General features: G+C 38.5%; 1 protein-coding gene across 1 annotated transcript in view; it reads right to left on the bottom strand.

The window, feature by feature from the left end:
- Nucleotides 1-11,829, bottom strand: part of itga2.2 (integrin, alpha 2 (CD49B, alpha 2 subunit of VLA-2 receptor), tandem duplicate 2) — a 33,677-nt gene extending 21,848 nt beyond the window's left edge. The window contains exons 1-2 of the mRNA XM_083568681.1: nt 11,740-11,829; nt 5,553-5,676 (exon numbers count right to left, since the gene is read on the bottom strand). Of these exons, the coding sequence (XP_083424807.1) occupies nt 5,553-5,676; nt 11,740-11,779 (164 nt within the window). The 5' untranslated portion in view covers nt 11,780-11,829. The remainder of the gene's footprint in view (nt 1-5,552; nt 5,677-11,739) is intronic.
- Between the last annotated feature and the right edge of the window lie 4,391 nt (nt 11,830-16,220).

The raw sequence follows: 16,220 nt of genomic DNA, 5'->3' as shown, positions 1-16,220 counted from the left end.
GTTGGGTTGGAGGAAACATTCGAGGTAAAGGTTGCTTGAAATTGAGATGATGTCTTCTCTCATTTTTAGCATGTCCATTATCATCATCATCAAAAGTCCCTCTGACTCAGGAGGACCTTCAGGGCATTAGCGAGACGGTTACTTTACCCTGAGATTGTGCTGATGTCCTCAAATTAAGTGCCTCCTAGATTCATAATAATTGATACACTTATAATATAATTGATACACTGTAAACTGGTGATTATACACACACACACACACACACACACACACACACACACACACACACACACACACACACATATATATATACACACACACAAACACACACACCATGAACATAGTGTTCAGAGGGTTTCACTGGATTGGAATGCATAAAAGCACCTGCAACCTGTAATGATCTGTGTGTGTGTGTGTGTGTGTGTGTGTGTGTGTGTGTGTGTGTGTGTGTGTGTGTGTGTGTGTGTGTGTGTGTGTGTGTGTGTGTGTGCACGCACGCAACATTTTTAAGGACCGAATTAAAGCTCCTTTAATGATAGCTTTGAGCTTGTGGAAAAATTTGCCTGCTGCCTGTATGGAAACGAAGCAGCTTTTAACACATCTAAACAAACAAACAAAACAAGAAGCAAGTAAACAAACAAACAAACAAACAAACAAAAGGAAGCAACAAGCAAACAAACAGAACTGTATCGAATATTTCATTACATTTTTTGAAAAATAAACAGAAATGCATACGAATGTGTCTGTTTGTTAGTCAAACCAATAAACAAACAAACGAACAAACAAAAAAACTGAAGGTTTATTGAAAATACAGCGCAAAGATCCGACTGTAAACGTATGCGCATGTTTTAATGAATGAATAGTTAAATAAACACATAAATAAACAACAACAAACAAAAGTAAACAAACAAACATCAAGGTTCATTGAAAATATCCCAGTCTATAAAAATACTTTAAATAAATAAATAAATAAATAACTTTAAATAAACACAGAAACAAACAATAGTGAGTGTGGCAGTGGAGGCGTGGCTGAGGGCACGATTTGTGAATAGAGGGCGGAGCCAGAGGAAGCAAGGGGAAGGAATCAAATAGGATTTCTTATAATGAGTGTGTGCTCGCTTGCAGTGAGTGATGTGAGGAGAAAAGGCATTGGTGTGAAGCTGTGAACAAATTGTGGTGTATGTGTGTGTTTGTGTGTGTATGTGTTTAAAAACACTGTAACATGAAATAGAAAGTTGATAATAAAAGCGGGTGAAAGTGAAAACTGGTTGCTGCATTCGACTTCTTACATAAAGGTTACGTTTAGCTCTAGGTGTAGTATTATTGATTTACAGTAACACACAAGTCCATAATAATATCAGGTGGAGATCAAATTAAGTGTGTGTGTGTGTGTGTGTGTGTGTGTGTGTGTGTGTGTGTGTGTGTGAATAGACATTGCAAAACTGGATCATTTTCTGGGTCATTAATGATTCACTAAACACATTACTGCCCACATTTATTTAGAAACTGTGATGAAGCTGACTAAGTCAAACAATACCGAATGTGTGTTTGTGTGTGTGTGTGTGTGTGTGTGTTCCACTTCCTTTGATTACTCCCTGCACTGCAGACACACCCACACAACATTACACAGACCCCTGTTATGGCCTAGTTGTGGAAGTTCAGAGTCTTCAGACTTCATGTGTAAAGGAGAAAAGTTTCATTTTATTTTTATTCCTACAGTCGTAGGGAAAAAGAAAATACACCCTCCTTTAATTCGAACGATGTCTGTTCCTCAGCAAACAATCAAAAAACAGAGTTCCATGTGGAGTCAAAAAGTAAACAAACATAAAAAATAAAAAAAAACATGTGGGAAAACATTAAATTATAACCTTAAGTAAATGTTTTCTGTAGGAGTTTTTGGATCTCTCAGGTTCTGTCACACTCTCCTCTATTACGATGATGTTTCAGGTCATTTGTTTATTCACAGCTCTTTTTAAAACCAGCCAGTGGGGTTGAGGTCTTTCCTACACCTTGATTAGTTTTTTCCTCATTCAGACCATCAGAGGTGTTTGGGATCGTGGTTCTGTTGCATGGCCCACTGATGTTCCAGTTTGATGCATAGAGCTTTTACTAATGGAAATAAATAAGACTATGAGAATTAATTTGAACCTGATCATCGTCACCATCATGCTGCACTGTGATGCGCTGTGTTGGGTTTATATTAACCACGGCTGCGTGCATGAAGACCATGTGTAATTGTAAATCGCTTTTCATAACCACGTCTTTCAAATGCCATAAATGTAAGAACTTTTGTTCTTTTATTTAGAGGTCAATTTAAGTAGTGCGTCAGATTCTTTTTAGTAAAGAATGGACACTTTCCGATTATTAATGCCCTAAAAATTAAAACACAACTAAAAGAGGAGGGGAGACTTCCTTTTTCCTATGACTGTACACGTTTCTGTCAGGAAAACAAGCATGTGGGTGGAGCTAAGCCTGGTAAAGATCTCTGATTGGCCTAAGAGAATAACAATCTTAGAACTTTTTTGTTTTAAATCTCCCTTTTATGCTGAATTTCAAAGGATTTCTGATAAATTAGCAAAAAGGTTAGATTTGTTGTAAACCGATAGTTAGCAGTATAGAACCTTTGCAATGACACGTGAAAAACTAGAAACTAGATTTAGAATGTATATCTGTGGATCAAATTGTTGGAGATGGCCTCATAACCCTAACCCTTATTGATGAGCAGGAATAGTTGCTTGTTCAGGGCCATAGCTGATAAGATAATACAAGAACAATCACTGTATTGTTTAACAGAACAACAATCTTCAGTCATCTAATGAACATCAAAGTTTCCTGCTTTTTTCTAATCTCAATTTTCAGCAGGATTTCAAAGGAAATCTTGAATTTTTTTAAACTGAATTTTCCCGATTTTTGTATTCAGCATAATTAACCATGATTTAGATCAAATCAATATACACAATACAGACAAAAGTATTGGGACACCTGACCACACTTTTCCAGCCATATGTGCTTCTTTTCCAAACTGTTACCACAAAGTTGGAGGCACTCAATTGTACAGGACGTCTGTTGGATGTTGTAGCAAAGTGGAACCTTGACTGCATTTTAGGCCTTTTCAACTCACCTACATCAATACCTGAAGCACATTTTAGTCAAATACGATACGTTTAAAAGTAAAGGCACTACTTCAAAAAGCACACAGCAATCATATGGCCAGGTGTCAACATACTTTTTTTTCATAGAGTGTATACGCTTCTTACAAGGGTGTAACATGATGGTTATGAAACATATCAGGTAATAACAGATATTATCAGTTCAAAGTCCACTAGGAAACTTTATCAGCGTTGATGTTCTGTTAAGGAGTGTAAGGTGTATTTTATAGCTACAACCTGGTTCCTGCTCTGGGCCTCCACATGTGTCTGTGTGTGTGTGTGTGTGTGTGTGTGTGTGTGTGTGTGTGTGTGTGTGTGTGTGTGTATGTGGGTGTGTAAGTGTTTGTTTTTTGGAGGTTGGTATGTGTGCATCAGTGCATCAGAAATCAGGATGAAATGACATCAGCACCATTCAATAAAGGCACAGGAAATGACTCTTCTTAATAAACAGTCAGAGTCAGGACTGTTGCATCATTACCAGGAAGCGGTCAGGGATTTTCCTGAGGCCCAGTCAGGGGGCTTAGAAAAAAAATCTCCAGCCGTCTCCAGATGACTGTGAATAATAAACAAAAAAAAAACCAACCACCTCTCAACAGAGCTGTAGGCTGATTCATCTTAAGTGTGCTATGGACACGGCCGTCTGATAAATGCTGCAAATGTAAATAAACTCTTTTCAGTAAGAATTAAGCTTCGAAGTTCTATTTGGTGACTGAGAAATAAGTAATAATGTAGAAAATACTAAACAAAAATGACTCCCTTGTTTTATTTATATTATTTATTTTTGAAAATAAAACTGCAAAAAATCACAAGTAATTTTTTAATAATTGCTAAAAATAATGTTTTTTTTTTTTTTTTTTTAGTCCATTCTTTTGTATCGTGTGCTTTTGTATTTTCTTTGTATTATATATAGAGGGTACTTTATGTTTTAATTTATTATTAATTTCTAACTGAAAACTTGTCAATATATAAATAAATATGAGGTGATATCAAAAGATATCAAAAAACCTTTTTGCTTCCACCTCGTAAGATAAATACTTTCAGCTTGTTTCTGTTTCAGTCAGTTTGCATTATTCCACTTTCTACGTGTGCGCTGTTACATAACGAGGTTCATCAAAGAAATAAAGCTTAAAAAGAAGGTGGAGTTGAGACTAAAATAGGTGTGGCTTATGTGTCAATCCCATTAAGAAGGCGTGGTCTATGGCAAAGACAAGTAGGTGTGGAGATCAATCAAACTAAATGAGGTGTTGCCTATGTGGCAGTGAGTTAAATACAAAAAAATAAACAACTTTAAAACTTTTTTTTGTATTATTAATATTATTATTGCTCGTTGCCTTGAAGCCTCCATGAAAGAATTCATTCTTTTGAGTGAGAAAAGACTAAAGGCAAAGTGAACCCTGCATCTGCAATACTTTCACTTCAGGAAAATCTGATTACATTCCCCAGAACACTATCACTGAGATATCCAAAGCTCCGTGATGATTTCCTTAACGCCCCACAGGAACAAGGGAATTTTCACTGGAACCGTATCCTGAATATTGTTGTGATTATTGTTCTGAATATTGTCCACACTCTGGCTGCTGCATCCGCTGCAACAATGAAATATCCAGGGCACGGAGTCGCCGCATTTGTTTGTGCAATAAATGAAAGGAAGGAACCTATTTTTCCAGAGATAAGTTCTAGAAAAATTGTGCTCCATAGGGATCTGCAGCCTGCAGACAGGGCAACCCAGCACAGGAAGTGCAGGAAGAAGTGCTGGTGCACGCTTTGGAGTGAAGTTCAAACTCATACAAAGAGGCTGTGAAATGCATTTATAACGTTTTAAAAAGTGTGTGTGTGTGTGTGTGTGTGTGTGTGTGTGTGTGTGTGTGTGTGTGTGTGTGTGGAATAGGAAAATACCAGTAGTGCATTGTACTGACATGCAGTATCACACTTTTTCTTATCATTTTGTGCTATGAGGTTTTTGTGCAGAAATGCGATGTGGCCTATTGTTAATCCTACGTACAGAGTTATGGCTTCTTATCTGTCAATTCGAGTGAAGGAGGTGTGTCTCTGTATCAATCTGTCCTAATAAAGTGGCTGTGGCTTCTTGCATGTAAAAACTAATTAATCTATTACCTGGAAAATTGTTAGATTTTAAATATGTTGCACGCTAATTTGCAAATGCAGACAATGCAGGACTGAATTTTCAAGCAAGGGGTGGAGCTTCTGGTTTGAAGGCAGCCCCAATTTGCATATCCACTTTTTTTTTTTCATGACTGTTTAGTGAAAGTGTGATCATTCCTTTCTGTATTAGAAAATATGCAATTTAATTGTTAATAGAACACACACACACACACACACACACACACACACACACACACACACACACACACACACACACACACACACACACACAGGTCTTACCATTTTCCCTCGGCAGTGCTGAACTGCTGCACCGTGTATCCAAACTCGTCGACTTTTGGGCCAGAGAAAATTTTGGCTCCTGATGTTCCCACGTTAAATCCCTGAGAGTGTTCAATACACCAACCTGCACACACACACACACACACACACACACACACGCACACACGCACGCACACACGCACACACACACACAGTTACACTAGATACATAGACAGTCACTGCTACACTAAACACACAGGCACACAAGACTCATCAAACAATTGCGTACACAAGAGTGCACACACACACACACACACACACACACACACACAAACTCTCTCTAACCATAAGCGATTGCTGTCAGACTACACTTGACCGATTTTATTCCAAATGAATGGGAAAAATACAATAAAAATTATGTTTTATTTATGTGTACACACACTGTAAACACTTCAGTAGCATTACAATCGTGCACACACACACACACACACACACACACACACACACACAAAAAGGAACTGACACAAATTTTCTCACACACACACACACACACACCCACACCGTAAAATCACACATACGTAATGTGACACCACACAACCACAAACCTGTAGACACACACACATACACACACGGACACACACACATACACACACGGACACACACACACAGACACACACACACAGACACACACACACACACACTGGAAGAATTAAAAACATGATATAATACAATGGTACAAAAGCTTTATTTTTTTTATTAAGGGTTGCTTTTTAAAATATGGAACACACACACACTCACACACACACACACTCACACACTCACACACTCACACACTCACACACTCACACACTCACACAATCCTGTTGTTTTATAGGTTGTAAATAATTCGAAACCTATCATGTTCTATAAAATGCTTATTATGGACCATCACCATTTTTTCATCTCTCATGTTTACTGAACAGTTCATCCAGAGTTGCTCTGTAGCTGTCCACTCAAACTCATCAACCCATTACCCAACATCTCAATCTCCTTAAGATCTCGTCAGGAACAAACATCAGGCAGAAAAATGGAACTGTTTATTCCAGTTCCTCCCACTGTGACCATTTTTTTCAAACACAGCTGTCTAGACGTCTCTACATTCACGTGAATAATTAAAACGATACTCAGAAGATAAACCAGGAAGTTCAGGCCAGGACCGGAAATTTTAACACATCCACGACTGGCCGCAATCAGAGAACAACGAGTAGGACACATTTTACAAGATGCGGGTATTTCATAGATCATTTATGCAACAGCTACACACACACAAACACTCCGTGGTTCTTTAGTGTTTATAAAGACTGTATTAGAGACCTGCACTCTGGACAGTGGTGTTAAATTTGGACTGTAAGTAATATTATTGGTTTAGGACTAAAATTGCTATGGACAGTTCTGCACTCGTGTCCATCAGTGAACAATTACCTCAACAATGATAGAAAATTAATGAATGAACATATCAGAGAACATGTCTCTACAAATATAATTGAACTAAACTGATTGACCCAAATATCAGACCACAATTCATTTCTACAAATATTCAAACTTGAACTTGAGGCATGGCAATGCACCTGTGCAGGCGGGCATTACTTTTTCCAGAAGTAATTGAACCTGTTCTAAAAATAATATTCCTCCATTAGCACTGATTATGTACCTAAATCCTTCAAACGGGCAGTTATCAACCCCCTAATTAAGAAACCTGACCTTGAACCTGTCAGCTGTCAAACTATAGGCCAGTATCAAACCGCCCCTTCATCTCCAAGATTTTAGAAAAGGTTGTAGCACAGCAGTTCTGCTCAAATATTCTTAGGAATAAAATAAAAATAAAAATGTATCAGTCAGGATTTCGGTCTCATCATAGCAAAGAAACGGCGCTAGCTAAAGTAGTAAATGACCTGCTATTGGCCTCTGATAAGGGTTTTGTCTCTTTACTTGTTTTGCTCAACCTCAGTGCAGCTTTTGACACCATTGATCATAATCTCCTCCTTGCTGGATTAGAGAATGTTTTGGAATAAAGGGAAGAGCTCTCTCCTGGCTCAGGTCTTATCTGACTGATCGCTATCAGTTTGTTGATGTAAATGGTGAGTTCTCCACACTCTCTGAGGTAAAGTTTGGTGTTCCGCAAGGATCTGTCTAAGGCCCACTGCTTTTCTCTTTATATTTGTTGCCTCTGGGTAAAATTATACATAAACATGGTATTAGATTCAAATTCTATGCTGATGATACACAGCTGTATATTTCAGCAAAGCCAGATGTTGAGAAGTGTGTAAAGTATATTAGACAATGGGTGCTTGATAATTTCCTTCTGCTCAACTCAGATAAGATGGAAGTACTTTTACTAGGACCACATGCAGCTAGAAGTAAACTCTCCGAACTTGTAGCATCTCTGGATGGTCTCTGAATGGAGACACAGTCTCAGTGTTCAAATTCAAGGCTGAAAACATTTATTTAGTCAAGTCTTTAGTCAGTAGGTGTTTGTGAGGTAAAGGAGCAGATCTGGAGGGATCATGGATATCGAGTGTTTGGTGAACTGGGATATTTGTATGCTGTCGTCTCCTCACTCTCACACGTTCACTCAGGTTTGTTGATGGTGGTGTGGTAGGTCGTCTCTTATCCCAGAGATCTTCATGTCTGTGTTACCTTCTGGTTCTCTCTTTGATTTATGCTGCCATAGCGAGTCTTGCCGGAGTCCAAACTGCACAGTGACTTTAACTCTCATACAACAATAAAGATACATAATAATCCATATCCTTTTCTTTCTGTCACCTCTCTCTCTCTCTCTCTCTCTCTCTCTCTCTCTCTCTCTCTCTCTCTCTCTCTCTCTGTCGAGTTAAACATGCTCCTGAGGTTCCAGTGGCCACTGTTCCTGCCACCTTCCTCGGATCTGCCCACTTGGTCCTGGTCTGCCTCTGGATGATGTTCTCTTCGATTGGAGGCGACTCTGTGCAGCTGGGGATGTTTTACATCAACGGCCTGGAGATCCATGAGATTACGAAGTAAGAACAGGAGCTTTGAGGATTTGGATTTGGACTGTAGTTAATGTCAACAGTGTTGACTTAATGTTCATTACAATTTCATCATTATCAAAGTGTACTGTTCAGTAAACTGCAACTGTTCATGCAAACTGTGGTCCTGAGCCAGTGTAGCAGACGATAGATATTAATCTAGTGGAACATCTTCCTAGAAGAGTGGAGGTTACTGTAACAGCAAATGGAGACGGTGGAATGGGTTGTTCAAAATGCATAGCTAATTAGCTGATTTTGTATCAATTACAAAATTCATGCTAGTGATAATCATGTAAAAAACGGCATCTTCCTGTTCTTTTGTTTGACACTACAGTCCTCAAAGCCTTTGATTAAAAAAGAAAATCTCACTTCTATTGCTTGTTACTGCAAAACTAAAGCAAGTCAGACGCCAAACATGTCCCGGCTGATCCTATTCATTTGGGAGGGAAAATAAAAATATCATCCCAATAATAGCTTCAATACAATTCCACTCCCTGAGCTTTAACACAACGCAAAGATTACAGGAAACATTCCCAGACATCCAGGAACACGCTGAGGTCGACAGGTTTTATCCTGTCCTCAGCAGATCAACACACCGAGTAAAACTATGTCGAGTATACAGAAATAACTTGAGAAAAGTTCAACCACCCAAAGCAAAAAAAAACTTTTACACTCAAAACATGGGGATGGGGGTTGTGTTGCAACTGGATGATAAAGAAAACATTTCTTGTTTACAGCTGTATTTTCTTTTACGTCAGGATAAGACTCCAAGCATAAGGGCTTCTGAGGGATGCACAGGGAGAGGGAGATTAAATTCTTAAAAGGGCGCTCACGTTCAATTAATAGTGGACATTGTCCCAACGCAGAGACAAAAAAGTGATAAAATATGAATTTACAAACGTATCACTCGAAGGGATCATTTAATGGGACTTAATGGGATAAACCAATTAATAGGATAGAGCTCTGACCTCAACCCTACTGAAAAATTTTAGTAAAAACTAGAATGATTTCTTTCCTGGGAAGAATGGCAATGTATTTTGTTATTAGATGTTTCCTCAGGCCAGTAGTCTCGTGTGCCTGCAGCGACTAAGACGTCTGAACACTACATTGGAAACTCCAGGCTCTGAAGCAGTCAATTTATCTCAGTTTCATAAAAGGCTGCTTTGTTGCACAACCCATGAAACCATAGCAGGGCCAACTGACTTAAAACCAGAGATCGGTCTGATCTGCACGCTGTTTCCTCAACACGTCTAAATATTCAGCCGCGCAATGCAGTCGTTTACCAAATTAGACAAATGCTCAGAAAATTGTGTATATGTACATCCTCTCAAATTCCTCTTCCGTCGTAACGGGAAATTTGTTGAGACTAATATAAACATTTAAACTATCTTCAACCACATCCAGGGAGAAAATAATCATTCGCATTTACATACTGACACGCACCAGGTTTAGTCCCTTCGGGGTCAAATGTTTCGGTAATAGACCCAGTAAACGGTCTGCGCTGAACGAGCTCAGCAGCACTAACAGGACAAAAACTAAAACATAGAGATGTACTGTAGATCATTCGAAATATCTCTGTCTCAGCAGACACTTGTCATGTTCACTGTCTCAGCTGTGTGTGAGAAAGACTGTAAACGAGTTTTTTTCCCGACAACACAACAAGGCAATAACACCAAAGACATAAATAGAGAGAAGCAGCAGGAAGGAAAAGAAAAGAAAGCAGCTCTGAGATGACGTGTGCATCCACTCGATAAGTCGTCGAAGACCACAACTTGGGGCCTGGGACAGATATGCATCACCAGTACATAAATATACTTGGAGAGAGAAAGTAATATAGCAAGTAAAAAAGATAGATAAATAGAGAGAGAGAGAGAGAGAGAGAGAGAGAGAGAGAGAGAGAGAGAGAGAGAGAGAGAGAGAGAGAGAGAGAGAGAAAGAGAGAGAGAGAGAAAAGTGGTGCAGCAGGGCTTTGGAGAAAAGACAAAGATGAGATTAAACTCGGGATATGAGGGAGGGAGTGCAATTGAAGGGTCAGGCAGAGGGTCAAAGAGACAGAAAGAATGATGGGAAGAGTTAGAGAGAGATAGAAATAGAGATAAAGGGGGGGTAAGAATGGAAGAGAGAAAGAGAGAAGTAGTGCAGAGGGGTTTAAAGGAAAGACAGCTGAGATTAAACTTGGGATTTGAGAGGCAGAATGTAATGGAAGGGTCAGGCAGAGGGTCAAAAAGAGAAAGACAGAAAGACAGACAGACAGACAGACAGAAAGACAGACAGACAGCAGTCAAACTTTTTAATTCTGCTCATTCAGTTCCAATAAGGTTCCAGTTCAATGGTTGCTTTATGGCCATTAAGCCTGTGAAATCACTGTAGCAGTGCAGATCTTTGGACACTGCATTCAGTCACCAGGACATGATACAGCTGTGTGCATAAGTTTACACCCCCTATATTATTGTATGTTTGTTGACAAAACTAGTGAACTGTGAGGTAATAATTAAGGAATAAAAAAACCTTTATTCCAGGTTGTGATTAAGTGTTTCCTCAATTGTAATTATCTTTATATTAATGAACAGATCATTCTTATCATTATCCAATTACTGATCACTGTTTTCCCCCAATTACCAACCACTATAGTGCCCAAAGAGCAAACCACAGTCATCTGAATAACCAATCACTAAGCACACTTCAACAACCAATCATTGATCACCATTCTTCTCAACAACCAATCAGACATCACCATTTCCCCCCTAACATCCAATCAATGAAAATCATTATCAACATTTAATCAATTATCAGCATTTTCTTTAACAATTACTGATTACCATTGTTCCCAACTACCAATCAGTGCTCAGCATTTAGCCAACAACCAATCCCTGATCATCACTCATTTAAAAGCTCTTTTTGGGTGAAATTGAAACTAATTAAGTGAAAACTAAGTGAAAAACTAACTAGTCCTTTAAGTTTAGGGCGTGTCCCCAAATTCCTTCATATTTTAATAACAGATAAATAAATCAGAAATAAAAATTGGGATTTAAAATGTAAACTGGCATCCGGGAACTACACAGAATATTCATTTATTTATATTGTTAATTGTTTGCTAGGAGGCGTGTCAATTTCTAGACAGTCTAAACTCAATTAAGCAATTTAGACAGACACACACACACACTCACTGTGTAACAGCAGCAGCAGCGCGCGCGTCCACAGCTCCATGCTGATGTTGCGACTCTCTCCGGTGTCCCGCCGCTCACTTTCCTACCCCAGAAGCCTGATGAATAATTCATGAGGGTGGGTGAATTCGACCAATCGCCGACTTACTGTTCGTGTTGCCAGCTCAAAGGAATTAACACCTTCTTTTGAAACTCCAATTCTCCTGCTATATTTTTTGATTGAGCGGATGAGAAATAAATAGTTTGGGTTAAATAAAACTGAATAATAGTAATAAAACAATAAAAAAAAAATTACAATTGAAAACAACAATGACACCCAATCCGATTCAGTAGGTTTTAATAATCATTTGATCATAATGGTCCGTTTTATTCTGTGATAGGTATTACAATAATAACAAACAAATACATAAACATACAAACAAATCAAATACAAATAAAGGGTCAATAGAAAAATCACAAGGAGTCAAGTATTATATATTAAAACAATTAAATAAATACAAAAAACACCAGAAAAAGAAAGAAAAAAAGAAAGAAAGAAAGAAAGAAAGAAAGAAAGAAAGAAAGAAAGAAAGAAAGACTGTACGTTTTTGGCTTTTCAACGTTTTTCTTTATTCATATTTTACATTGTAGAAAAATGTCTAAAGCTAAATAAATAAATAAAATCTCACTATAAACAGTACATTTTCTGTACCATTTTTTGACCTGGGTACAACATCTGTATAATGACTCCTCAGTAGCACGTGCTGTGTTATAACATACAATTTGGCAACCTTTTTCAAGGAAGGGGGCAAGAACTTCCAACAGAAGGAAAAAAGTTTCCTTATATGGGATTCAGGCTCCAGCAGGAAAGTCGTTTCTACCCCTGAGTCAGACCTGAGTTTAACTCTTCTGCTTTTTTAACCTCCACTGAATTAAAAGGTGAAGTAAAGGAGGTGTAAATGATTCATATTTACTGACTCTGATGATGTAAATGTACTTATTTGGGCCACATTACACTCTGTTTCAGTGATTCTGTTGTACTCTGACTCAAGGACAGTCACTAAGTAAAGTTTGGAGCAGCACATCTGAGTGTGATGATGATGATGATGATGATGGTGATGGGGTTAGTTAAAGAACACTAAAAAGAAAAACAGAACAGTGTGATGACGCAAAGTTATGGTTTCTATCTGGAGATGTTTATCTTCCTATTACTGCTCATGTTTTATTCTGTTTCAACCCTAGTGACCTGGCAACCTGTTTAAGTGAAGTACAACTCATTCTCATTTTCTACTTTCTGCTCGCCCGGAGTCTATAAAAGCTATTTTGTCAAGTTACGAAGAAACTGAAAAAGCATAAACTCCTCTGCCCTGAAGACATCGAGAAGAAAGTCATGGCTTTACCTCTGACACTGGAGACTCCTTACATGCTAATGTTGGATAAACATCTCTTTCCAGGAAACTTCACCACTTCATCCCTGAGAATTAGCCGTTACTATAGAAAAGACTAATGTATAGGACTGAGAATTTGAATAGAAACCTGCTTTACGGTCAGAGATGCTGCTATTGGAAAAGAATAAAAAATGTCTGACCAATCAGAATGAAGTATCCTACAGTACAGTGTGATTGATTGGCTGGCTGGCTGGCTGGCTGGCTGGCAGACAGACAGACAGACAGACAGACAGACAGACAGACAGACAGACAGACAGACTTTAGCTGTAAAAATGTTTGTCGCAGTTTTAAACATCCTTTCTCTTGATAATTTTATCGCTGTACTACAAAGTCGCAAGCACGCATTTTTAAAACTGGTTGCCATAGGAACCTTAATTAGCAAATGACACAACAAGTATTCCAATTTTAACAACAAATCACAGGATGTTTTGAATGAGCGCAAACGTTGTTACCCCATTTGTTGTTGTTGCACCAGTTTACTTCACATTTTCATCATTTTCAACATTGTCGTCTGCTGGACACACCCACAATTACTAGGCAACAATCAGCATCATTCACATCAAGTCGTTAGCTTTTGTTGAAAATGAACGAGATCTAGTGCGAAGTGTGAAACAGAACGTCTTTAGTCGAGATTTCACCAACTACAGTAAACAACAATATCAGCACAGAAGATCAGAGTATCGAGTTTATATGGTTTATTTATTCCTCACTGAGAAAAGAGAAGAGAATATTTCAGTCTGTTCTCTTCAGTAAAGGCTTCATCATGGAGGGTGTCTTCTGAGGCTGCACGCTGGAGTACACACACACAAACACACACACACACACACACACACACACACACACACACACACACACACACACACACACACACACGTTCAATTACATTGTGAATGTGGGATGCAGATAGTAACAACAACAACAGGAGCATAACATCTTCACATGGACAGTGTAAACCTAGACATGATGTAGGAGTGTGTGATGGGGCATGCAGAGGAATGCAGTTTTTTTTTAGAAACACAGTAACCACACACACACACACACACACACCCTCTCTCTCTCTCCCACGCACACAGCATGGGCATGGCCAAGAGGGTGAGCTGCAAAACCCCCCCCAAAATGGCTTAAACATTAAACCAAATGCACTCCCTGCATGACCACAATATCACACTTCTTACCAGCTTCCTCCTACTCATACACACACATGGTCTAGGAGACATGAGACCAGCTGTAGTCTTTTTCTAAAAGCTATAGTAATGACTAGAACATCTATAATCTCGTCACGGTTTAAACTTAAGATCATCAAGTGTTTAGTTTCTTTATATTCAACATCAAAATACTGACAACAAAAAACATTTCAATTTTCACTTTAGTTGTGAACTAGGTTTTTTTTGCGTTAGCTAAAAAGACGTTTACATTATTTTAATGATTATATTTTCTTTCATTTATATTATTATTACATCATTACAGATTATTATTATTAATACCAAATCTCACACTAAGTTTTTTAAGCTGCAGTATGAAATTTTATTTGTTGCTCCAAAAACTAAAAGGTCACAATATCCACAGTCATTTCCTCACTTTTTGGAGACTTTTACTGTACATCGCATCATATTTTAAAGCTGCAGTATACAAACTTGTGTTGAAAAAGCTTTTGGGTCCTCGTTAAATGTTGCTTTACAACTGCAGCATTTAAAATGGGATGTATAGCGTTCCTATATTTAAAATATTAGTATCATTATTTTATATTATAGTAAAAAAAAAAAGGTAATATATTAACATTTAATATTTTTTTTTTACAACATTGTACATTGATACTAAAGACATCCGAACTACAAAAGAATGCTCATGGAATTATGTAGTAAACAGAACAGTGTTATTGTTATATTTTCGATTGTCCAAAATAGCAACATTTTGATCTCAAAAACTTTCTCAAAAACTTTAATAAATGTATCCCCAAGTGCAGACTCCAAAACCATCAAGTGCTATGATGACAACAGGCTCTTGTGAGAAGCGTACCAAGGAAAGGAAGAGCTGCAGAAGATACGTTTTTTAGAATTACCAGCCTCAGAAATGACCGATTTATATAAATGCTTTTCAGCGTTCAAGTGGCGGACTGTCAGGGATTCACCCTGCTACGACCCCCTTTGTAGCTGTCAGAGATCCACCCTGCCACGCCCCCCTCGATAGCAGTCACGCTGCTTTCCAAGATTACCGACAGCTGTGGCTCATGAAAGAACAGACTACTTAAACTCACGTTCTTGAGTCACAGGCTGTCGGTTGTTATATTGTCAAGCTGGACAATCGCGTGGCAGCGCGGCAGCAAGGAAACTTGCATAAGTCAGGCCTTTAGGGTCAAATTGCAGCAAAAAACACCAAGCAGAAGAAACTTTCTTGGGCCAAGAAACACACAGAATGGACATAACGGTCCTTTGGTACAATGAGTTTTTGATGTTTCAAAATATAAAAATATTATTTTTTATTCTAACCGCTGGTCACATTTTTGGTGATTCATTCAAAACTGAGGACACACTTATCCAGCATGGGTAAGCATGGCTTATCCAGCATTCTGCAGCGACATGCCATCCATCCCATAGGGTTTGCACTTAGGTTCTGTAAGAGCTATTTGTTTAAGAACGAGAGTGATGGAGTGCTGCATCAGGTGACCTGGCCTCCACAATTACCTGATCTAACGCTAGTAGATGTGGTTTGGGATGAGTTTGAATGGATAGTGAATGAAAAGCATCCAACAAGCACTTAATACCTCTGGGAACTTCTCAAGATGGTTTTAAAACCATAATCATGAGGCTGACTGAGAGAATACCAAGAGTGAACAAATCTGCCATCAAAAGGTGGCTACTCTGAACATGAAAAATATAATAAATATTCTATATTTAAAAAATTATATATATATATACTTCCCGTGGGCTCACCACCTGCAGGAGGGACCGTAAGGGACGGTGCTGTGAGGATTGGGCAGCAGTCGAAGGCGGGGGTCTGCTTAGACTGCTGCCCCCGCGACCCGAATTACGGATAAGCGGGAGAAAATGAATGAAAGGA

Source organism: Silurus aristotelis (genome assembly GCF_946808225.1).
Source record: "Silurus aristotelis genome assembly, chromosome: 18".
Taxonomy (NCBI): Eukaryota; Metazoa; Chordata; class Actinopteri; order Siluriformes; family Siluridae; genus Silurus; species Silurus aristotelis.
This window is presented reverse-complemented; position numbering and strand designations above follow the sequence as displayed.